The sequence below is a fragment of the Homalodisca vitripennis genome, chromosome 8 (assembly GCF_021130785.1).
Source record: "Homalodisca vitripennis isolate AUS2020 chromosome 8, UT_GWSS_2.1, whole genome shotgun sequence".
Lineage (NCBI taxonomy): Eukaryota > Metazoa > Arthropoda > Insecta > Hemiptera > Cicadellidae > Homalodisca > Homalodisca vitripennis.
In genome coordinates this window covers 108,781,468-108,807,775 of record NC_060214.1, presented here as the reverse complement: position 1 = coordinate 108,807,775, position 26,308 = coordinate 108,781,468, and the positions used below count along the sequence as shown (strand labels likewise).

General features: G+C 33.0%; 1 protein-coding gene across 3 annotated transcripts; it reads right to left on the bottom strand.

The window, feature by feature from the left end:
- Positions 1-7,449: 7,449 nt before the first annotated feature.
- Positions 7,450-25,443, bottom strand: LOC124367864 (aminoacyl tRNA synthase complex-interacting multifunctional protein 2). 3 transcript variants are annotated; one of them, XM_046825035.1, is made up of 5 exons: positions 25,137-25,443; positions 19,742-19,933; positions 11,368-11,584; positions 9,601-9,975; positions 7,450-7,518 (listed from the first exon to the last, which is right to left on the bottom strand). In XM_046825035.1, the coding sequence occupies exons 1-4, from the start codon at positions 25,320-25,322 to the stop codon at positions 9,602-9,604; spliced, it is 969 nt and encodes a 322-aa protein (XP_046680991.1). In that variant the 5' UTR covers positions 25,323-25,443; the 3' UTR covers positions 7,450-7,518; position 9,601. The 3 variants fall into 3 exon arrangements, with proteins under 3 accessions (XP_046680991.1, XP_046680990.1, XP_046680992.1); XM_046825034.1 differs by having other exon boundaries at positions 9,613-9,975; XM_046825036.1 differs by having other exon boundaries at positions 9,613-9,975; positions 25,155-25,441.
- Between the last annotated feature and the right edge of the window lie 865 nt (positions 25,444-26,308).

The following is a 26,308-nucleotide window of genomic DNA, read 5'->3' as shown; positions in this document are numbered from 1 at the left end:
ATATACATTACATCAAAATTTATTAAAATACATACATTTAACTATCTAATCTGAATTTAGCTTTGATTAAAAAATTAGTAAAAAGATGTCCTTAAATTTACCATAATCAGTAGCTAGATAGTCATCAACCTTGTAGAAAAATTGTTCCTTTAACCACTTTTTCAAGCAATATTTGAATTTATTAACAGAGACAGTGTGAGCGGATTGAGGCAATTTGTTAAATAATCGATTTTTCATGCAAAATATGCTGTTATTTGTTTTTGTAAGTCTAGCAGGTAGTAAATCTAGGGCATAGTTATTTCTTGTGTTATAGTTATGTATATCAGATCTAATTTTATATTTATGCAAATTTTCTTTTACGTTTATTAGACAGAAATATATATATATATAAACATGGGAGTGTCATTATTTTTAATTCTTTGAAAATGGGAAAAACAAGATTCACGATTGTCCAGTCCTTTTATGGTCCGTAAAGCATATTTTTGCCATCTAAAAACTTGTTCCATATAAGTACTATTTCCCCATAAAGTAATACCATATACAATCTGAGAGTGAAAAAAAGGCGTAATACGCATTGAACAACATATCACCACTAACACACAGTTTAAGTTTTCTTAGTAAATAAATGATTTTAGATAGCTTTTTGCAAAGGTATTTTATATGTACATCCCATTTCAAACTGCTGTCTAAGTATAGACCAAGTAGTTTAATAGACTCTGCTTCAGTTAATTTAGTTAGTGAAAATATAATTGATTCTGTCTTTTTTTTATTTATATTTAAAATGATTTGTTTTAAACCAGCTCTCTGCAATATTCATTGATACATTCTGATCTATTTGCAATTTTCTCATGTCTTTTCCACTCCAAACTAAAGTAGTATCGTCTGCATATAATACCGATTTGCATGGTTATATTACCTGGGAAATCATTTATTGCTATTAAAAAATAGGAATGGTCCCAAGACAGATCCCTGGGGAACACCAGATTTAATTAATTGACAATTAGATCCATCATTATTTTGATATACCATTTGTTTCCTGTTACACAAATAGGATGTCATTAAGCCAAGTTTCCACACCCCCCCAAACCATAACATTGCAATTTTTCCAATAATATTTCATGAGAGACACAATCAAAAGCTTTGGTCAGGTCAATCAGAGTAGCACATGTCTATATTTTATCTTCAAAACCATTCAAAACATAATTAATAACACATTCAACGGCCTTAATTGTATTCAAACCTGTATATAAAACCAAACTGTTCAACACAAAGCAAATTATTATTAACAAAAAAAAATTATATAATTGATCCTTAATACATGCCTCAAAAACTTTACTTATTACGGGAATTAATGATATTGGTCTGTAACTTGATGGATCAGACTTTTTTTCCTTTTCTTATATAGATTGGTATTACCTTTGTAAATTTTAACACATCTGGGAACACACCTTCAGTTAAAGCTCTATTGAATAAGAAAACCAATGGCTTAATTATAAAATCAATGATTTTCTTTGATTATTTCTATTTGATAACCCATATATGTCTTCACTATTAGATGTGCTAAAATTACTGACAATCTTTTTTACCTGTTGTTCAGTTATTGCATGCCAGACAAATGTTTTATTTTGCATTATTAAATTATTATTATTATGTAAGTATTGATTTACAAATAATGGTTGCTCCCATGACATCAATAGGTTTGTTAATGTTCATTTCTGTTGGTGCATTCAGTGGGAATCACCCAAACCCCGACAGAAGAACTGTCTCAACCCACCATTGACAGGGGAAACCAGCCAAACGACAATTGAGCTGCACTCAAAAGTGACAGGGGGAATCAGTCAAACCCCAACAGAAAAACTCTCTCAACCACCGTTGACAGGGGAAACCAGCCAAATGACAATTGAGCTGCATTCAAAAGTGACAGGGGAATCAGCCAAACCCCAACAGAAAAACTGCCTCAACCACCATCGACAGGGGAAAACTAGCCAAAGGACAATTGAATTGCAGCCGAGAACAACAGGAGGAGGCAGTCAGGTGTTCAGACAAACTTCTTTTTTAGAAATGAGTTACAAGAAGAAGGGGCGGAAGAAAGTGACATATCCTTCCAGGATATTCCACAACCAAAGTCTTCTACTCCGGAAATGGGGTAGACAAGTGACAATGGATCATCATAACAACTGTGAGGTTGGGATCAGATCAGACTCCCAAACCACAAAATCCTTGGTCATCTTTCCACCAAAATGCTGACCGAATAAGTAACAAAATAGACCGCTTCAATCACCTTCTCTATTCTCTGAATCCCCATGTAGTTGTAATTACAGAGCACGGCCAAAACTTTGACAAAATGTGTAACACTCGTTTAATCAACTATGAGTTGGTTTCTTCTTTTTGCAGGGAGGACAATATAAAGGGTGGAGTAGCCATCTTTAAGCACAAAACATTGGATAGCGAAATACATGGAATAAACATTTGAACATCACAGCATCCCTTTGGTATGTGAAATGTCTGCAGTTACAGTCCAACTATACTAAAAAAATTCAGTGTAATTCATACTGGGAATATATAGACCCCCCCACCAACAGCAACCAAGCTATCACGCAAGCCCTTCAAGTCATCACGAATGTGCTAGATTACACTCCCATCTCAAAACTGCATAAAGGTGATGATTGGTGATATTAACATCGACTTGTTGAAGCAAACTCCTGAAGGCAGTCTGCTGAAATGAGCTTTTACTTTCATACAACATGGAAAGGTTACCCCTACCACCAACAAGAGTCACGCAGAATACACGCTCTTCAATTGACGCCGTATGTGTTGACAGTGGAAATATTCAGAAACATGGATGTGGAGATTCTCAACACTGGCATTTCTGACCATACTGGCCAATTATGCAAACTAACTAAACCTTCCAGTTAGAAAGAAAACTTCATCATCGTCAGTCAGACGACATCTCAAATAATCGTAGCCTCAACAACCTAAAACACTGCCTGGCGGAAGAAAATTGGGACACTGTATTCAAAACAGAAGATGCCAACGAAGCTTACCAATAATTTTCTTTCGATTATTACAGCAGCTCTAGATAAGGTTTGTCCCCTAAAAAAATCGAGAATTAATAACAACTTTAAGACTATACCACTCTGTGATGCAGAAGCAAGAGCACTCAAACAAACAGTTTCTTGAGGCTGAAGAAAAAATTTATCATGAGTGGAAAAGAAGAAGACAACAAACAAACTGCTGCCCAGCACAAAAGAACCTACGATAACAAACTGAAATCTATCAGACGCAAACTTCAGTTGCTCAGCATATTAATAACTCCACAAACAAAATCCAAAGCCATTTGGAACACTTATCAACAATGAGAGACACCTGAAAAAAGACAAAATCAGCAGGAAATCTGGATCATCTCAAAATTTCTGGAAATATGGTAGAAGACCCGACTTTAATATCTAACTATTTTAATGAGCATTTTTGCCACCATAGCAGAAAAAACACTAAATAAAGGTCCTTCGAGATCCTCTGGAGGTCCATCACACCCGCAACTCAAAAACACACCTCTTTACATCCAATCTCCACTTGTAGTACTCAAGCCGACTTCTCCAAAAGAACTAAGCGATGTCCTAAATGGCCTGAAAGTAAAACCATCTGCTGGTTTAGATGAGATATCATCAAGCATTGTAAAGGTCTGTAAAAGTGAGTTGCTTCTCCCACTAGTACATGTTACCAATCTGTCCCTACAAAAGTGGAGATTTCCCAAGAAAATGAAATTCGCCAAAGTCATTTCCACTGCATAAGAACGGAAGCAAACACAGTGTTGAAAATTATAGGCCGATATCGCTCATTTCAACATTTTCAAAGATTATAGAAAAAATTGTCCTGATAAGAATCTTTGAGCACCTTAACAACAACAATATCTTGACAAAGAGTCAACATGGCTTCCTTCACAAGAAATCAACTCAGACAGCTCTTGTTGACATGGTAGAAACACATAGTGGATAGCATGGATGAAGGCAAAAATGTCATTGGTATGTTTATGGACTTGAGTAAGGCCTTTGATTGTCTCGGCCATGACCTAAATACTTGATAAACTGAGATTTCTTGGATTTCGGGATGATCCAATATGAAGTGGTTTAAGAGTTACCTCAGTGATCGTGAGCAGCTTGTGGAGATCAGACAGATGGTGAATGGTCTTGAGACTAAGACTAGGTCTAGCCTCCTACCAGTGAAAAGAGGTGTTTCCACAGGGTCGGTCCTTGGCCCGATTCTTTCATTTTATATACGAATGACCTGCCTCAGTACGTTGAGCCTTTAAGCCACACAGTTATGTATGCTGACGATTCGGTTTTGTTAACAGCGCACAAATCTTTAGAAACCCTTGAAGTAAATTCTTTTTATAGCTGTAAACCTTGCCATTGAATACTGCCAGAGCAATGACTTAGTCTTCAATGAATCAAAGACTACCCAAATCATCTTTGGAAGCAAGAAACAAGAAGTCTCAGCTTTGCCTGACTTCCAGGCGGTGAAGAGCGACAAAACATCTTGGAGTAATCATTGATGACTCGCTGAACTGGCAGGAACCACATAGATTCTCTCTGCAAGAAACTCAGCAGTGCCCTATTCGCCCTCAGAAGAACGCAAGCAGTTAGCACGCCTGAAGCAGTTTTTAACTGCCTACCATGCCCTTTTTGAGAGCAATATGAGGTATGGTATAATGGCGTGGGGTGCGTCTTCCCAACACAACTTAGAACGTGTGCTCGTTCTTCAGAAGAAAGCAGTGAGGCTGTTGTCTGGGCTGGGATGGAGAGACAGCTGCAGAGGACATTTCAAGGAGCTGAAGTTGATGACAGTTGTGGGTTTCTACATCTACGAAGTCATCGTCCTGGCGACTTCAAATCAGCAAGACTCGACATCAAGACCTGCATGGGTATAATACCAGAAATGCCCAAAACTTTAGCCTTCCTGCTCATCATCGGACACTTTTAAAAAAAAACCATCATATGCAGGGGGCAAAATTCTACAACATCCTGCCTCAAGTCATCAAGAGTGAGAACCCCAGAACGCTAAAGCTTCATCTCACCAGGTGGCTTCTTGAAAACCCTTTCTACAGTGTGAATGAGTTTTTTGAACTGGCAACACTTTCACACTAATCATGGATTCAAAACCGAAATTGATTTGTGAAGCAAGAAAATTGTTGTAATTAATTGTATTAATTTGTAACGCATTTCAGGTCTTTGTGATTTTGAAATAAAGCTCTCTCTCTCTCTCTCTCTCTCATTAATGAAGTAGTCATTAAAATCATTAGACTTAATTGGACACTCAAGATTTCTACTGTTTCCACCAGATTCTTCTCTAACTACCTTCTATGCTGCTTTGCACTTGTTTTTAGAATTTGCAATAAATTCATTATTGTGTAACATTTTAGCCTCATTAATTTTATATCTGTAATGTTTTTTTTTTTCCTTCTGATACAGTTCTTTTAATTGTTTTTTTCTGTCCAACACATCATTATTACATTGGACATATAAGTTATAGCATACAATTACTCTTCCTTTAATTTTTTTCAACTCATTGTTGTTACCACTTATTTGTTTGCTTTGTTTTATTATGTTTGAATTTATTAGTTTTTATAGGACAGCATTGCTCAAAGGTATTTCTAAGATAACCTAACACATTTGTAAATAGCAATTCTACATTCCGCTCACAGAGCAAATAGCTCCAGTCAGTCTCACTTAATATGTATTTAAGAGAATTGATAGCTTTTTACAGATAGCACTCTAAAACTACAAGGTGATGCCATCTTTCTGTTTGCTTTCTATATTCTCCCTAAGTATCTGACAATAAAGGCCATCATGATCTGATATATGTGGTTTGAAAACTTTGCATTCACTTACATTATGTACATTATTAGTTATGATGTTGTCAATACAAGCCAATCCTCTAGTAGGATTTTTGTTTAAACAAAATAAATTATAAGATGTCAGAAGGTTAAGAAAATTTTGAGACTCTTGTGAGTTATCTGAAATATTTACATTGAAGTCACCTGTGATAACTAAGTCATATTCAGGCATAAACCTTCTGGTAAGAAAACTTAAAAAATTGTCTAATTTTGTCAAGAATAAGTTATTATCAAGACTGAGGAGTACGATATATACTAACTAAAAACTATGTGGTAACTTTTTAAAACAATAGCAACTACTTCAAAAATACTTAAAACACAAAAACAATTAACATTTGGTATTTCAAAATCGATGCTTTCCTTAATAAATATGGAACAGCCCCCACCTCTATAAGGTTCTTCTCTACAATACATGTCAGCCACAACAAAACCTTCAGGTACATAAAGTAATTTTTCATATGAGTTAAGCCAGTGCTCATTTAAACTGACAACATTACAATTAAATTCATTCAACATTACTTCTAACATTCCAACTTTTTTTTCTTAATGACTGAATATTTAAGTGAACTAAATTAAGTGGTGTAATGTTTATTACATTTTTACTACTTATATAACATGACATATTTTTTATTTTATGATATCTATTTGAGTTTACTGCAAAGGGAGTTAATATGGGGTGTCCATGATAAACTGCCATCTATTATAATGCCAAGATATTTGGTTGAGGTAACTTCAAGATTCAGGAAGTCGCCCTACGGTCTTTCCGTCTCTCCCAAATATTAGTTGTTGACTTTTACTTTCGTTAGCAACCAAGTCGTTGCCATGACAATACTGCATTGCCATGCTTAGTGGTATAAAGCTGTCTATCTCTAGTTGTTTTGGGTCAGTCTGACTTAGCAATAGCGCAGTGACGTCAGCATACATGGTCACAATTTACTAAAATCCTGCATGAAATGAGGTAGGTCATTCGTGAAAAGAATAAAAAGAACAGGACAGGATAGTAATTAATAAAAATTTTACTAACTTTACTAGGATCTGATACCATGTTATTATTGTGTCTGATGTATATATTTTTGTATTTGGTTTAGAAGTACCTTAATCACTACATTTAGAACATACAAACCAATACTTAAAACTTTTAGTTTTGTGAGGTGATTTAATAGCAAGGCTATCTTCGTCAGACAAACCACAAAAGTAAATTTGTTTTTAATAATAATTAGACATATGTTATTTTAATATTAATTTGTCCTTGATTGTTGCTGATCTCTCACTACATAACTATTACTTATAAGTCTGACAGTCAGTTTAAGTGTCTAAAAACTAGGAAAAAGATTATGTGGAAACAAAAATTATAGTTTTATGCTTCTAAACCAACCTTTCCACTTCGACCTCCACCGAAAATAGTATGGCTAGTGATTGATTTCTTTCTTAGGAGAGATTCCTCTGTTGATTTCAAGAAACACCATATTGTGTACTTAGAAAGTGGATAATTGGCTCTTGGATTCAGGACTATTACTACAAAGTGATCAGAGAGGATTTGAAAATAAATATCTTCCTTGAAATTGAGGAATATTTATTAATTGTTTGACAATATTACTAGATAAAGAAGACATTTTAGGCTGCTTCTGAAACAAACAGAAAATCACCAAATATAAAACACTGTTTTTTTATTGAAACTAATATTTAAACTAGATACTGATATAATACAAAGAAGATGAGAACCATTTGTTTCACCTACTACAAGTAAATAAGGAAAATAATGTTTCCAAAATAAAAGTTTGATCCAACAACACTGAACTTAGGGGCGAAGAAACCATTCAAGTTTTCAAAAGTATATGTTGCTCCATGATTTTGCTACAATATGCCTTAAAAGAGTTTTAAATCAAACTAAATATAAATCAAACAGCACCTTTGATTCAGATGCTGGGTTGTTATTCCGATAAAACCCTGAACATCCTATTGAGCTTTTCCGCGAATGATGAGTCTGTGAGTAAAGCTTTTAGGAATCTGGATTAATTATAAGTTGACCTGGTCAGAATATAAAGACAACCTATTTAAGAAAATCTCTTGGGTGTTTTCTGTTGTGGAAGTTTTGAGGGACATAATCTCATTTGACAGTTTGAGAACATGCTACTTCGGGTTGTTCCAGTCACATATCTCATACGGCATAATTATGTAGGAACACTTCTGCAGTTAATAGGATTTGTTGATTCAGAACAACGTGTAGAGCAGCACCTCAAGAACACTGCACACCATCTTTACTTACACCATATATTAATTTTTGCTAAAACTAACCTGCACTTATTGTCCACCAGACTTGGCCTTTGCACACATTGTACCATGAACAGGATTGAACTTGATCAAAATTCATGAAACCGCCAGGAACACTTCAGTGGCCATTTTTAAAAAGAAATTACTCATCTCGCTATAAAGTAATCCATTTCATATATTAAACAATTTTTAGATTGTGAGGTGGACATTTTTACTACTATGTATAGTTTTACATACATTTTATGATTTATTCATACCTACATATATTTTTAGAATTTTCACCCTTTTTAATTTTATACATCCTAAGAAGATGCTCCAACTTTAATCTCTTATTTTCATATAGCCATTATCAAAAATTTTCATCATACATAAGTTTTCAGTTTTATTGTTCCGATGGGACCAAAAAAATCAGCCTCTTAAATTTCAATCATTTTTTAGTGGCACCAAAATCAACCTGAAAATCGTACTAAATAAGTAAGACACTAATTGATGTAAAAAAATGAACAAGGAAAAAAAGCTTTCAGAGACCAAAACAAAACTTGATTTTGTTATTTAAAGGGCTAAATTCTCTTGATGGTAAGTAATAAAAAATTAAGCAAACACTTTCAAATACAATCTAGAAATATACTGATTAGCGTTTAAATCACTAAGTAGTAAAACTCAATTGAAACAAAAAACTAAATTCAAGCAGCAATTCTGTTATATACCATTACACTAAAGATGTGTTTATCCAAAGGTCATGGGAAAAGTCTATCTCAAAAAATCCAAATTTCAAATAAAGCGGACCGCCATAGAAGTTTGCTTCCAGTTGGTATTGATATTTGCTATTTATAGCCATATGATGTAATCAATTCTTGATGAAAAGCAAGCTAATAGCATAATACTATCAGCAATGTAGGTCGACCTCTTTTTTCAATGACTCGTACCCACGCACAGGCTTGCCTATGTGGGTACTTTTTTCCTATATTTTTAGGAAATATTTATGTTTTAATCATATTTTTAAAATTATTATAGTATATATTAATCTATTATGGAATTGTAATTTCTTTATTTGGAAAATAAATAAGGTTTTGAATTGTGAATTGTATATTTGAACTATATACTGCACTGCAAGTTTAACTCTAATGTGTGTTTTTTGTATGAAATTTACAAAATATGCATTTATTTGTTAAAAAACAATAACGGAATATCACTGCGGCTCACAACACATCCTGGTTTTTGCCTGTAATCTATTACTGACTTGGTCATTGCCGTAACTCTCAAGATAAACTTTTTTGTAATTAAACAGTATGATTTTCATGCTGCAATAATGTATGAAACAATTCATAACACGTTTTGGTCAAGTAATTTTCTTTTTAAAATTGATTTAAGCTCAGAACGCTTTAATTATGAAAAAAGTGTAATTCTTAAAATTTATTTCAAGCATTCCAGTGTACCTCATAACTCACCGACTCCAATTGCAGCACAACACCGACTCTGCCATTTGCTCATGTTCTGGCTCAGATCGACGTTGGAGACGGTCCGTAGAGCTGACCACGCGGCCAGGTCCGCAATTCCCATCTCTTCGCCACCTAACCACGTGGACTTTCCCAGCCGCGCGTTGAGTGCTCGCACCTGTAGTTGCTTGTCGCGCACCGTGCGTGCGTGCACCAGCCGGTGGCAGATGTCCAGGGTGCTATCTAGCTTGAGGTCGCTGAGCAAGTCGTCACTTGGGGTCGAGATCGTACGGTACAGATAACGCAGTAGGTTGACCTCCCCACGTATCGCGCAGTGACTCAGAGGAGAAATCACCAACTCGCAGTCTTGACCCACTGAAAACCCCACACAACACTTAACTAAGTCTATTTTACAAACATTTAAATAGGGATATGTACAAATATTTTATATTTTAAAGATATAATATCTTTTTATTTCATTTGTTTCGAGGTTAAAAATAATTAATTTAACTAATGAAATATCTGAACAGCATTAGATAGAATTTAAGGTAGTGAATTCAACGTTTTGTTAGGAAAATATTTTGTTATTTAACATTTATAATTCTGTTAGACAATTCCTTCAAGATAGAAATAGTAGAAATTTTTCCATAAAGAACTAATTACAAGCATTTAACATGTGGAATTCAGGCAATTTTGTTATTAGGTCTAAATAAAAAAAAACCACTGAAGATAAAAATGTTACATTTTTTTAGTATGTACTGAGTTAACTTCAAGGAGTGACATGTTTTATTATTCATTTATAACTTAAGGAAATTATAATTATTTGAATTAAATCTAATCTAAGAAAAAGACATGGTTTTTAATAGTATTATTCCTTATGAAATTACTTTGTATATACAGTAAAAAATTCATGTCTTTATCTTCAACTGTTATTCTTTGAGCATGATTGCAAAATGTCCCAAAATTTTCCCACTCCTTGTAGAATAATAAAACAATTTTATAATTCTTCCTGCCTTAAGAAATAGTACCAATTTTAAAGGATAGTAAACCAAAATGTAAAAAAAGTTATTCGTTTAAAAATCAATTGCACAATCTTAAAATAGAACTAATACTGAAAATGAATGACAAAAGAAATATTCAATGGTAAACTTTTTTTAAATTTATCACATAGACAAGTTTACTTTATTTATAGCTAATATTAGTATTCCATTATGTATATTGTGAGAGTTCATCAAATGTACACTCAGCTGATTAACACAGAGATTGCAAATTGAATTATTTTATTGTAACAGTATTACAATCTGGAAGACATTTTACTAAGAATAATCTTTTTTTTTATTTATAATTTCCAAATTTTAAAGATTCTAATTCTGAACTTTATTAATTTATTCATTAAAGTTTAATAGCTGTAGTCAGTGGACGATTAATTCCCTAGATTTATTTCATTTAACTTTTAGAGCAAAATTTCACAGTTTAAGTATTTTGAAATACCTGAGATTGTCTGTTAATGAGTAGTAGGATAACACGGAGGATATTGAAAAATAATTCCGATCTGGGAGGTAAACAACAAATATGGCCACCGAGCTGTCAATGACAGTTGCGCCGCCATCTGTACTGGCCATATGATTTGCGAGGACAAACTATGGCAAAACTAATGTGAGCTGTCTGCAACCTCATCGTGGTCAGTGCTGCTGGCCTTTCGAGTGCAAAGGGTTAAACAACTCACTTTAGCCCTGAAAATATCAATATTTTCGGTGGACTACTCACTCTGTTTCCAGATGAGCCGCACCTGCAGGGTGGGAGCAGGAGTAGCGGCAAGAGCGGAGAAGGCGGTCAGGTGCGGAGGTAGAGTCTGCACCGACGAGTGTGAGTGGCAAGTTACTTGTAGCCTCAACACGTCAGGCCACAGCAGGTTGATAGCCAGTAGAGAGTACGGCGGACTGTCCGGACTGGCATGCAGCACCACCTCCTTGATCACACCATCCTACAGAACCCATTTAATTAAAACTCTAGAAGGTACCATAATATTTATAAATCAAATCATCCACCTCTCTATCCATCCTAAATAGCTTTCAGAGTATGCAATATTGCACCTCCTTGCATTAGTATATGATGCAAGGGGCACTGATTACAGTTTTTAAATATTGTCTCCTCTCACGCTTCCTGTTCCTAAAGCTTTCTTGATTATCAAATGATCGTCCCAGACATTGCCGGGTTTTCCTCACCTTCACCTCCCGCTACTAAACATTACTGATAAAGTCAATGACTTCCGCTTATAACAAAGACTTCGCAGCAACATTGTATCTAAAACGTTGTGATGTCTTTTTATTATTTTTTAATATTGTGTTATATAATCTTAACATGTTTCATTTCAAAACTTGCACATAGATATTTTGTAATATGTTTAATCAAATTCAAAATTTAATATTTTATCTGAATAAACATTTTTTGTACTTAATTTATTTGTATAAACTGTCAAGACGTTATTATTATTTGGATATTTCTATAGAGCATTTGTTATTTAAACTATTTCTTCTTGTACAAATCTAGATCAAAACTGGGCAACACGCTTAAATGTGTTGTCAATTTCTTACTTCATATAAATGTATTAAGTTGTGTAATTTCATGAAAACAAACGTATTTGAATTTAATTGTAGTTCTACTAACCATATGAAACCATTGAGTACCATTTTACTTATATGCTGTTTACACCATATGGAAGATAGTTTTGGGTGTAACAGACTGACTAATAAATAAACAGTCGCTCTTGTTGGAAAGAGAACTAAGTGGAAATTATCTTCAATCAATTCCCCTTTGATCTTCCTTTCATACTGAGAGTTCTTTTGTTTACGGAACTATTGGAAGTCAAAATGAAGACAGGTGGAAGCTTATTTTTTTTACTCAACCAATCAACAAATTACACCATTCTCAAAATAATCTTGTGCATTAAAACTGGAAGTCTCTCAGCATTCCTTGTTGTTAATAACATTGAATGTTGAATTTTAAACTAGTTTTAAGGAATTTTAATTAGTTGTAAATGTTGAATTTTAAACTGGTTTTAAGGAATTTTAATTAGTTATAAGAAATGTGACAATTGATGTGGCCTAACTCATACCAGCTCTGACATTGTTAATACTTTTAAGTAGGACAACAATAAAGATTCTTGATTCTTTTCTTTTTACCATCCTTGATCCATGTTCTATGAACCATTCAGCCAATTGTAAAGGATACACATCATACAAATGTACAATACTTTCAGTAATTATTTTGTCTGACAAAAGTATTTATTAGTTTGTGTATCAAATGAGTATACTCTTAAAAAATGTTTGGCAAATAAATTTGTATCAATAGGCATAAGAATTATCATCAATTTTATTTTCTTCAATTACACCTAACTATATGTACATATATGATATGTCAAAAAGGTAAATACTTTAAAATGTTAATTGTTAAACAAAATTCATAATTGCTAAAAAGAAACTGTTTATAGCAATGTCAATAATGGTGTTACTAAAGAACCGATCAACATAGATTTTGTTTATTACTAATTTAAAAAGTCTTCAATAGAATAATATACCTGGTTGAGAAGATAATCTTTCAGGAGTGTAATGCAACCCTCAATGATTCCTGATGTTTGTAAAATAATGGAGAATTTGTTGAAGTACAAAATAAGACACTACATGCTCGCACAATGACAGGTGACGAACCGAAGAGCGCACAATGTCCTGTCTCAGCTAGTAGTGATAATGGGTTTTGTATTCATCAAAATTTTCTAGATTAGTTGTGTAAAATATTGAAAGTTTACAACAGCTGATTAGAAAGTAAACTCTATTTGCTCACTACGCAAGGTGTGAAGGGTTAGCGCCACCAATTTTGTACTAATCTGCGTATCAGGACAGTGTGCATTCATCCATGGTGGAGTGAGAGTCGATCAAGTGCTAATTTTTCCTAAATGTGTGCTTCAATCGAAAGTCCCCCCCAAGTGTGAAATGTGTGAGCGCTGTCGTTCAGTTCTTCATGGCTGCACCATATTTAACAGCAGAAATGCACAGAGAACTTTGTGTTGTGTATGAACCACAGATAAAGGAAGTGAAGAAGTTGTTGTCACAGGCCGCCTGTGGTCACTGACGAACTTGTTGAGAAATCCAATGGTATAACTAGCAATAATCACATTTAACTGTTATTCAATGTTTAAAATAATTTCCAGCTGTTCTGTATGAGATAGTGAGAGACAGGTTCTGATAACAAAAGTCTTGTACTCGATGGGTGCCAAAAGTTCTTTCAGATCAGAAAACACATCAAATGATTCAGCTCTTAACTTTCTATTTAATCTATAACAATAGGTTTGCAAGTACCAGAAAGTTTAACAGCCAAGGAAATAAAGCAGGTTGAGTATACAATGAAAAAAATATATGCAAAACAAAAGAACTTAATTATTACTACAAATGACTATTTTCAGTCATTCTACTTGAGCACAGTTGATTTCAATTACTGTTACGGTGAATTGAGTGTTGTAAGTGAACAGAATGGATGCAAAAATTATAAAAAGGACCAGTAATCCTAAACACTCCTTTTCACTTTCCTTTATTTACGAGGGTAATTCGGAAAGTAAGGTCCGTTGTTTTATTTAAAAAAAAACCACAACAGATTTTTCAAAAAAACTTGTTTTATTTCATTCCTGACATCAATCACTATTTTTCTACATAATTTCCACTTTTTTTAAAACACTTTTCATAACGATCTACAAGTTTTTGAATGCCGGTGTCATAGAAGTCGGCCGCCGCCGTCGAGTGACGACGCAAATGCCGGTGACGTCGAGTGACGCCACTCCATCGACGCGTTTTCGTTTTTGGGGTTATGTGGGAAACCCATGTCTCATCACCCGTCATAATGTGGTCTAAAAGGTTATCACCTTCCTGGTGATATTGGATCAAAAATTCAAGAGCAATACCCATTCTTCTTTTTTTGTGTTCCTCAGTAAGCAGCCTGGGAACCAAACGTGAGCACAATTTGCGAAAAATCCAAAAATCTCAGAAACAATTTTAAACAATGTGGTTCTACTCACGTTTGGAAATTCTATTGCTAATGAAGAAACAGTGAATCGCCGATTTTCAAGAATTGTTTCATCGACGGCTTTTCACCAAATCTTCGGTGATCACTGAAGGCCGACCAGATCGTGGTTCGTCATGGACATTTTCCCGTCCATCTTTAAAAGCTCTCACCCACTTCCGTACTTTGCTGTCACTCATTGCATTTGGATCGTACACTTCACTTATCTGTCGATGAATATCCGCTGCTGAAACGTCCCTTGCTGTCAAAAAACCGTATCACAGACCGTATTTCACAGTCGGCGGGACGTTCAATAGTTTTAAACATTTTAAATAGGCATAGAAAACAGCAGACTACAACGATTTCACTGGAAATGGCGTCGTTCTGCGCGCAATGCATACCGGGAGTCAGGGCGCATGCGCATTTCGCTGCTCGCTTACTGTTTGTCTGGTTAACGTGAATCGGACCTTACTTTCCGAATTACCCTCGTAGAATGATTTAAGCTGATTATTATCACTTTACGAGATTTCAACTATAAATTAACAACCGGATCCGATGAGACTTATGTCCTGCTGGTAGTCTCATCAGAGACAATGTGAGTTAACGCTCTCAAGCTGATGATCTCCTCTGTTGCTGTAACATAGGATTGACCTGACATAACCAAGGGCTTCACTGTGACATAGGACTAAGCTCTGACTCTATACCCAGGAGTCACAAGTTCAATCCCCGGGATGTTAAAAATTTGCAAATGGGTATCAATTTTTTTAATTACAAATGATTAATATAATCAACTAAAATTGCATTGGCGTAGAATGGACTCCAATTAAAACATGAGAACAATTGCAAAAATCTTAGCTTCCTACACGTTCTCGATCATGTCTTTTAAAGAAAAGGTGTTACAACTAGTATAACTAAAAATTAGCTTCAGCAGAATATTTTGAAAAAAATTAACTGAACCACAGCTATCCTTTATAAACAGTCATTAACATTTTTTAAGACTTTTACATACAAAATAGAAAGCTTACATGTTGTTATTCATAAGTAAAAGTTACTCAGTACAAAAATAGGGTGTAAAGATTACTACTCAATATAGATAAACAAAAGATTACTTGTACTAATCATAATAGTACAGTGATATGACTATATTTTACAGATAAGCAGACATAAAGCACAGTGCCTATTTTACATAAATAAATAAAACTAATAGTACATAATAGTATTATTGTGAATAGTATAAAACTGTTTTAGTTAACCTTTCCTTCCATTGTAGAATGTATACTAGATTTTGTCACAGAGACGACTGACACATTGAGCATGTTATCATTATTGATAACAAGATTGTCTCACTGAGACGTATTTGTCTTCTGCCTCTTAAATCTCCAATGGCTAGAAAATTTCCACCAATAAAAAAAGCTCAATCAATACTGTGAGTTAATAACTTTGATTAAATATCATATTTCTTTTCTATAGGCTTTGTCTACAGCTGCTTTGATGTTGATGTTGTAAAGACAGTAACAAGCTAGTAATAAGTTTCCAGAGAATTATGAATGAAACATTTAGTACACATTTTTTTTAAAGAACAAGAATTAAATTTAAATTTTTAATATAATGAGCACATTTATTTTTGTTTCTTTTAAGTTCTTGTTAAATGAATGAAGTCAGTTTTAGGAAATATACATGAAAAAGAGTAATGTATAAATTTGGCATACACTGTAACTTAAACCTAGAACGACCATAGAGCTACTTCGTAGGTTTTTGAATGTCATGTAACGGCCATGGAGCTACAATGTAGTTGTTATGGTAGCTTTTGTTACAAATCAACACTACTCAAAATGCAAAGTAATGCATACAAAACGAAAGATAATTAAATGAACTTGCTATTTTATTTATAATATACCTTGCACAAGTTTGCAATTTGTTTAATCACAATAAAACTATTTACTATGTTTAAAATAAGAGACTTTGTGTCCCCATAGCATTTACATTACTTTTCAAAAATCCCAGTTAGATTGGTTTGTAGGTAATGACCAACTAAACTGTACAACTGCAAAGGTCAAATCAAGCACTAAATCTTGCCCATTGTATGTTTTTGACTAGAATAAACTGTTTTCCTGCTATGAATTATTTATTTTACATCTGCAATCAGTATTTTGCAGTGTTTTTAACAGCTCATAAGAGCTAAAATGTATTCCTATCAATAAGTAGTTATTTTTTGTGCAAATTATAAGTTATCAAGTTAAATGACATATGCAATTCAAGGTGAAGACTTGCTATATTGGCTCGAACAATCTAATTGTGAATTTGATTTCTGTTGTTTCTGCAAAAAAAGCCAAATAACACTATATAATTCAGTGAGTCGCTATTTTTTAGAATGGTCAGTTTGAGTCCACAATATTCTCAGTGAAGGTGTATTTATATATCGTATTCCTGGTACTTAGTTTTCCACTGTCTCTGTAGCTAGTCAATCAAGTATTTCTTTGGTGATGATTTTTTAGTACTTTGAAATTTTGCACTAGATGGTATGGACTATTGTCCATGATCAGCACTGAGTTTGCAGGCAAATTTAGATAGTCTCCACGCAGTGTTCAGCTAACCTCCAGCCAAAAAACTTATGTTCTGATTGTATATCAACAACTTTTAAATGATTTTATATTGGGTAAAACACCATCAATAGTATTAATCTGCCAACACTTGCGGAAAGTCAAGTTTCCGCCAACCTATGTTTTATCCAAATACCTAAGCATCACTGTCTCTTAGTGATTTTATCTGGTGTAAATATTTGTACCCCCAATTCACAATGTCCTCCCATTCTATCAAAACTCCTCTCCTGGCCACATTTCCTACACTTGAATCCCATTTCCTTTATAACACATCTTAATGTCCAATAACCCCAATTAAACCCTATTTTTTAACGTAGTAATGGTAACAATTTCTTACAAGTTAGAACATCTTTTTTGTTGATGTAAAAATCCGTTATCACATCTAAAATAACCTTCCTATCAACAACTACAACTGTGGTACAATTATCGGGTCACTTCCTTTTTTTCCTATGAAGTTTTTTATTTGGTGTGTTCGCTTTTTTCCAACTCCTTTTCACAGTTTTTTTTATTCAAGTACAATACCTTGCAGCCCACACAGTTGCCTTAGATACAGGACAAACGATTTTTAGATCAACGATTTTCTCCTATGCATAACATAATGTTTTCAGTAAAATAATCTGTGCGCATACTGATATGAGTGCCTGCAAAATCAGGTGATACCGCTACAATACACAGATTCTTATCCGTCAGAAAACAGATGTTCAATATCATCCTACACTGGACACCAGTTACATATACATAGTCACGATGCAATAAAAACAACAACAAACAAAACACAACAGAGAAAATGAAGTAAGATGGTGATCCGAGAATGGTCAATTCATGAATTGTTTTTTTCGTTTTTTTTTTACTTTTTAGTAATTTACTGACCTTACACAATGAGTTAGGGTTTTGGAGGGGGGCTGCTTTAGCAGACCCATCGCGTGGCGCGGTTGTACGGCAGTACTACAAAAGCAGCCTGCTGCAGCGATTGTGTTAGGCTGGAAGTCAACTTGAATCATTGGTCCACAGGATAAGTATATGAGTGAGCATCTTAGTCCTAATTTCATTTATTAAATAATCTTACTTTAACTTAAATTATTTTTTAACTAATCTAGTAAACACTTAAAGGAAAAACGTGTTTACTCTGTTCGGATTGAAGTTATTCTGTGTGTCCTCATACTAATAATTTAACAAACATTTATTCCATAAACCTTGTGCTATTTGATCCGGTAATAGACATAGTAAATCATCTAACCAATATTAGTATAACAGGCTGTGGCAGTGTTATTTAAATGAAAACGTGATCGTCATTAAAGCAATAATAAAGACCAATTCGATCACATGATGGTTCTGCGAATTGACAGAAATCAATACATTGAAACTGGCCAGTAATAATTAAGACATCTGGCCCTATTAAGAGGTTACAACATAAAGAGAACCGTTATTTTACAGTGCACTCACTCATTAGCAAGATAACCCATGGCTGTAGGAGATAGTGCTTGTTCATACCGCAAATGCACAAAATGACATTTGAGATTTAAAGCACTTTAAAATTAACTTAAGTAGTTTAATGAACCAAAACAATACCAAATTCAGCAGAAATTGGATATATCAAATCTCAGGAAACTGGTATAAAAAATTCAAACTGCTCAAGTATTTTAAAGATTGAAAAAAAGTCATTTTCACTCCATTAATACTACAAAAATAAATACATGCCTTTAATACTGCATATTTAAACCACTGTATTACGATACTTTAACAAACAATAAACAAAATAAATAAATAAAAATAATAATAATATCAAAATAATACAATTTTAAATTAATAAACAAGTAAAATGTATTCACTTTGACAATCATGGCTAAACATAGACATTGTGAGGTATCCACAGAACAGTTTTAAATTACTTCTTACAGTTGTAATGCTTTAAATTTATTTTTTGACATTACATTTTTATAATCACAAAAATACAGAACAGCAAATTACTACCTGACTTAGATAAACATTGCTTTACTGTATTTTGTTACAGAATTCTGAAAATTGTGTGGTACCGGAAACCTTAAGTACAATATGAAAAAATAATTTACTATTGAAAAATGTAATCATACAAAAACATATGTAAGTTAAATAAAGATTTTGCATGTGATGGTTCTATAAAACTTTAATAAAATCAATGCCGCAGATATAAGAGGTAATAATTTTTTCTTCCAGCTTGAAACGGTTATAGCCAACAGTTATAAAGTAAAAAGTTTCTGAGTGCCTGAAAACCAGATATGACAAGATTACAAAATTAATTTATGCCTTGCTGAAACAAGAGTTTCCTGTTTGTAAGATATGATACTGAAATCAAAGTACTTCCATATGTGGTAGTGCCTAAACTTTTTTTGGATATCTTGGATATTACTAATGAGATTACTATCTTTCCTAAGTCTCTTGACTGACTTAATAATAACTGAAATGCAGAAAATGTAATAGTAGGATCTTATTAATGCCGTCAACAGTCTACTTACCCACGATACTTCTTTAGCGATGTTGGTATGTGATGGGCTTATCTTTTTAGAAACTAAGCTTGATGGATCTGAGCTTGAGTTTTTCTTGCCCAATTCCTCCCTTAGGGCCAGCATCTGTTCTTTTAAGTATGTTAGCTGTTTGAGGATGGCTTCTTGGCGCTTTTTCAGTTCTTCCACTTCAACAGGAGACTTCTGTAAATCAAAACAACTATAAAAGTTTTTGTTTAGGCATGTTTCAAATATAAGTTTTTTTCGGTAAGTATTCAACCTTCAGCTACACCTTACGTTTAGAAGATATATCATGTAGTCTGTGAGGAATATTTATTGGGAGTGGACGAACCATTCCACCTTTTCAGTGAACTGCATGTTCTTGTCACACCACCCAGCTTGCCACTGCATGTTCTAGCATCACAACCCTACACTCCAATGATAGAAAATCCCTATCATAAAATCTCCAATGAGTTTTCAAAAACTTTGCCACTTTTCGTCCAAAGCTATTGATGCGATAAGAAAAACCATGATGATATATCACTGACATCAGCCATGGGGATACCAAAACAAAAGTATGGTTTAGGCAGTTTAAAAATGGCCACAGTTCAGTGCACAATTCGTGTTCTAGCGGAATTTTCAATGACAAAAAAAAACTGTACGTGTTTAACATGTTCATGTGGCAATCAACGTAAAGTGGTAAACTGTTGAACTAAAAGATGACCTAGAAATCTCAGCAACTATTGTTTGTAAAATTCTACATAAATATTTAGTTGTGTCTTGGCTCAAAATATGTAAGCTGGCAGTCATAGACCAACAATAGAGAACTTGTTGAAATCATTAAGGACAATCTGGATTTGAAGAAAAATAATCCATAAATGTTATTGTGCATACCAATACTCACTGGTAATAACTCCCAAATCTCTGCCATAATGGAAATTTTTTTATCAACATCGTGTTCCGCAAGAGAATACGATGTTAGCGAATGCAGTTACAGTGAGAAAGGACGTCATTACATAGTTTACCGAGTCGACAGAGTGTTGACACAATATGGTAGTAGAAACTAGAAAAGTCTTATTTCCACTATAAATATCTCTTTCAAACAATTTCTTTTAAAAAAAATTGCTCTAAAAGTAAGATCGAACTAAGGATTGAATAATCTCCGAACATACCTCTAATACTAAAACAGAAAGGGAATTGTTTTGTGTAGACTATGAAATAAAACAATAAATTAATAGTTTATGAGTCGGCATAGTGTTGACACAAAACGGTAGTAGTAACTAAAAGAGTCTTATTTCCACTATAAATTATCTCTTTCAAACAATTGCTTTCAAAAAAATTGCTCTAAAAGTAAGATCTAACTAGAGATTGAATAATCTCTGAACAAACCTTTAATACTGAAACAGAAAAGGAACTTTTTTGTGTACACTATGAGATAAAACAATAAATTCACAAAGAATATATTTAGCCTTTAACAGTTTTAACGAAATTTTAAAATTTTAATTTTGGAAAATAAATTTAATTTCTCCAATTAAGAGAATACGTATTCCAATATTAGTTTAGTTACTTTGTAACACTCTAACAACATAACTTTCCATAATTTTCAAGCAGTATTGTCTGAAGCTTTCTATCCATGACCCCATTTAACTTACCTTACTTATACTTGGTTGAGTATGGGCCTCTGGCCACACACAATAGTCATCTTTGTCTATTTGAGTAACATTCCCCACAATCTCCAAACAGACCTCAGGTCCCGGAGATAAGCTAGAGATTTCTAAGCTCAACTCATGCTGAGTTTGCTTGCGAACTTGGTAACCTCATTAGGATATAATACCTAAAGCCCTTTAAGATAAATTCTGAAACAGTGATGAGCAATATATACAAAACAGATAAAACTGAGACTAATTTGAAACCGTCTACCAATTTCTAAATACCTAAGACCTCAGAGTATTTATTTTTATCACTTTTTGTGGATGATCAAAAGGTCTAGCCAAAATTATCATATTACATCAGGCTACATACAGATGATTGATTACTTGTTAGCTTCAGAAAACTGGGACTCAAATCTGGGTGGATAAGCCGACTCGGCATCCAGGAACATATCTTACATAAAATAAACATCTGTGTGGGTGTAGATTAAGATGATCAAGTCATTTTTGGAATAAACCAGAACAAATTTGCACCCAGACCCCCCCCCCCCCCAACGACTAACTGGTCGATTGTTCTACGGACAGAAAAATATGGGTAGACTTTGATAAGCAGCCTACACTCTTTATTCGGTTGTTTTTATCAAATGGTTCAATGTTTTTATCCGAAGGAATAATTCTATATTACGATTTATTTAACATAGTATATGATTTCAACTTATTGTCTACAGTAATTTTGATCTAAGCAATAAACAGCAAGAAGTAACTAATATTTTGAGACTGTGAAAATGACGATGAATGAGGAAAATATGTGAGAAATTTTTCACAAGTGACGAGATTTGTTTAAGTGGTTTCAACATGTGGGTTTGGCTACTGATGACCCATGGGAAGAATTCTTTCCTCCTTTCACAAAAGTAGTTACTCATTGATATATAGCTAGGCAAGTTATTAATATTGTAAGGTTTCTTTGATATCTAAGTCTAGGCCATAGTTGGTTTTGTTGCTTTGTAACGTTAGTGTTAAATTTGAGTTGTTTATTATAATGTACAAGATTATTCTGGTTTCTGTATTTTATATTAAAACTTAATATTCTATGTATAAGTTCATACAAAAGAATATTAAAACTTATTGTGTATATGAACTGTACATATCGAAGTTGATAATTTATCGAATTTTCCAATAAAAAACAACCGAATAACGAATATGTCTCCCCAAAAATATTTCTATGATTTATTTGCAGGGTCACAGTGTTTGTTTTAATATTGAGATAAATGTAACACAAAGACTAAATGCACTCATAACCAAAACACTCTCTTTTAATACAGTTCAAATCATTACAATAAGAAATCAGTTTGCAATCAGTTTCGGCACTGTGCAGTTCAATACGACACTACTAATTAATACATGAATACAAGTACAACTTTTAACTGACACAACCTTTTCATCAACAGACCTTATTTTGTCAAAACATGGTTGTTTTTTGTTTAGTTAAGTGCAACAAAAGTACATGCGCACAGTTTGACCACAAACAGTCAAAGAAATCTTCACAATATATTACTTTATTGTATCAAATAGGAAACACTACAGTTAAATATATTTTTAAAACTGGATTCCAGGACTTTAGAGTGTCACAAAACAATTTTTCAGGACAATTCCGGGTTTTTCTGGACATTTGGTCACCCTAGTGTAGATACTATTTCTGGACTTGTTTTTGGATTGATCAACAAACATGAGTCTCAATTTCACTTTTCAAGCATACATTCTAGTCCAAGAAAATTGATCAAAGTATAATATCCACTAGAAAAAACTAAATTCAATTACTTTCAATCAAAAGATAAGAAATAAATTAATGTGTGTTTTGAATCTAAAATTTATGCAATATTTCAATTTATTAAATATACATCACTATATGACTAACAAAGTCATCACACAACATTATGGGTCTTATCATTCAGTTTACTAGTTTCATAAAATATGTGATAACAAACAAAGAGTGTGTCAAAATATACTTGGGGCATATTAAATATTAATATTTTAGAATTGCCTGAATCTCACAACATTTTATACAGTTTTAATTAAGTTTACAGGTAAGAAAAGGCTGATTTCAAGTTTTATTAACCTACTTTGAAAACTTGTAAAATCTGGTGAATCTTTAAAACAGAGTGTATTGTTTTGATGGCTTAATTTTACAATGTTAGTAGATGTATAAAAAGCTACAAATAAATACAAAAATAAATTTAATTTTAAAATTCTACTTTATTAATCACATTAAAATAATAAGCTAGATTACTAAATCCACACAAAACACTCACATACACTGTTAATACTTAGTAAAACTTCCATATAAGACATCCATGTTGTAATTTTGCCATGGCAAGTTAAATCGATAAAAAATCTGATCTTTAGGCCTACCTCTCCAAAATAAAGCTACATATCCCAAACAACTAATTTAACAGAAAATAGTTTACAAGGGTAGGATTTTGTTAATCTTTTGTCTTTGCCTGCTTTTTTAAGATCATAATTTAATTTATTTTTAACAGAGATCATTTTCCAGCACCATCAATTTTAATTATCCCATTTATGCTTTCACACTGCATGTCATCAAAACATTTTCTTGAAAGTTAGGTAATGAGTATGATGTCAGGACTTGAAAAAATATTTGCCGTAGTTTCTACATTTTAACCTACTAATGGGAATATACAAATAACTATTATCAGTTTATTTAGTGAAAAATAACAATCTTTAACCCTTTGAGTGCCAACGTCCGATTTTACCAGACGACAAAAGTTGGTCGAAAAGTGCCGACGTCCGATTTTACCGGAAGTTCGGGAAAAAGTCACTAAAAATTATAACCTTTAATATTTTTAAATAATATCATATTGAAATGTTTGTGAAGAATCGTTCTCTTTTCAAAATAAATTGTTATAGTACACTTCCGATCAAACCTTAAACTATGAAACTCACATATAAACATTTTTGGTTGCCATAGCTACCAGAAAAACAATGTGACAATAGTTTCTTAAAAGTTGTATAACTTACTCATTATTGAAGATAATAATATAAATTTTTCAAGATTTACAGACAATTGCAAACACTTTCCAGTGATATGGACTAAGAAAAGGATATGATTTTTTTTGTCATAATAATATTTGGTTGAAAAATGAAATTAAAAAATATTTTTGATTTTTTTTAGGTAAGTCCATTATTTTTGGTATTCTTAAATTTAGTGTTATGGTAACTTTGTTATTTTATGTTAATTAAACAGAGTTTTCAGAGAAAAATAAAAAAAAGAATCATGTTGATATCTTATTAAATAATTGAACTATGAATTTTTTAATAAAACCTTGCAAAATGCCTGAAAAAGGGCTGGCACTTTTAGGTAAGGTACACCCCACTAGAAAAAATACCTGGCATTTTTCAGTATACCCACTCAAAAAATACTTGGCACTCAAAGGGTTAACACGATAATATCAAAGATTCAATAATCATGATCGATTGTGTTGGTTGGTCGTTCAATTGCTTATACCGCAGCTGGGTATTTAGAGCCTAATTGATAATTTGGTTCCCTGTTCAGTTTGCAATGCTTAGTACTTTATGAGAAACTAGGCCTAAGTTACCCATGTGATTTTTAGTTTGTTTATTGCAATTTAGCAACATTCTCAATAATGCCAAACTATAGATTACTTTGGTAATACAGATCTAGGTGAACACTTACTAGAAATACAGATTTGACATAAAATATATAAAACTTAAAAGTAAACCTTTAACAGCTTGTTAACCTGTTCCAAAACGTTAGGGAGACCATTGGTGATACTATAAGTTTCTTCTGAAGGGTTGATATTAGAGCTGTAAATATTCTTCATTTTATACATGGTATCGGTTATATTTATAGAATCGGGGAAATGAACCACGGGTTTTAATTTGTACATGCTCATAGGACCATTCATTTTCAGTACTGTTAGTAACTTATGACTGGAAAGTAATTTCAAACAACCAAGATAAAACTTGCACTTCCAAATACAATAGGATATCAATCACAATATGTTTTTAGTTTATCAAAAACGTGCTCTGCACCTCGCCAGCTATTAATAGAAATCAAAAAAACTGTCACTTTCTGACTGATCTAATTGAAGTAGGATAGGAGAGTCCAAAACGCCACCACATGTACTCTACTTGCACATATACACCGAGCAAACTCTCAATTGAGTATTCTGCTCTCTTGAGTTCGGTTCTATCAAGAAACAGATGACGGTAACACCTGTCTGACAAATTGTAAAAAATGTTTTTTGTCATATTGCTAGCCTAGTTACAATACATGCAGCTTTAAGATTATCTTTTTATTGTTTTTCAACTAATACTATATTTTGAGTTGTTGCAACATTAATACCACCCTGTATATTAGTAATAATTACTAATATGTACATTTGAATTACATCTTGTTAATTAGTTAAATATCTCTATTTGTGTAGACAAAGTTGGACATAAAATGATTACATTGTTAGAGAATTAGATATACAATTAACACATTGTTGCAATTCATCTACTAATTATGTTTATTTATAATTTAATTGGGTAAGTATTCAATTATTCATTGTGTTATTAATATGATTATCATTCCCTAAACAGCTTATCAGTTTATAGTTATTAAAGAATTAATACTAAAATGATCACAGCATAAAAGGTGTACACCAAATGTATTTACTACAAGTATTAAACCCACAAAACGGCACTCAAAATTAACAGCGGTCAGATAAATAATTTTCAGCTGATGTACTAAAAGGCGTCGATATGGACGTTAATATTCCTTGTTTGTTTTTAACATTATTATATAGCAACTTATAATATATGATGAACGATAGATAACAAATTGTTTAAAATAGGGTTTTAGCTAATATACAAACAGTCTTCGTGGAATCATTGGTTGTATCAAACT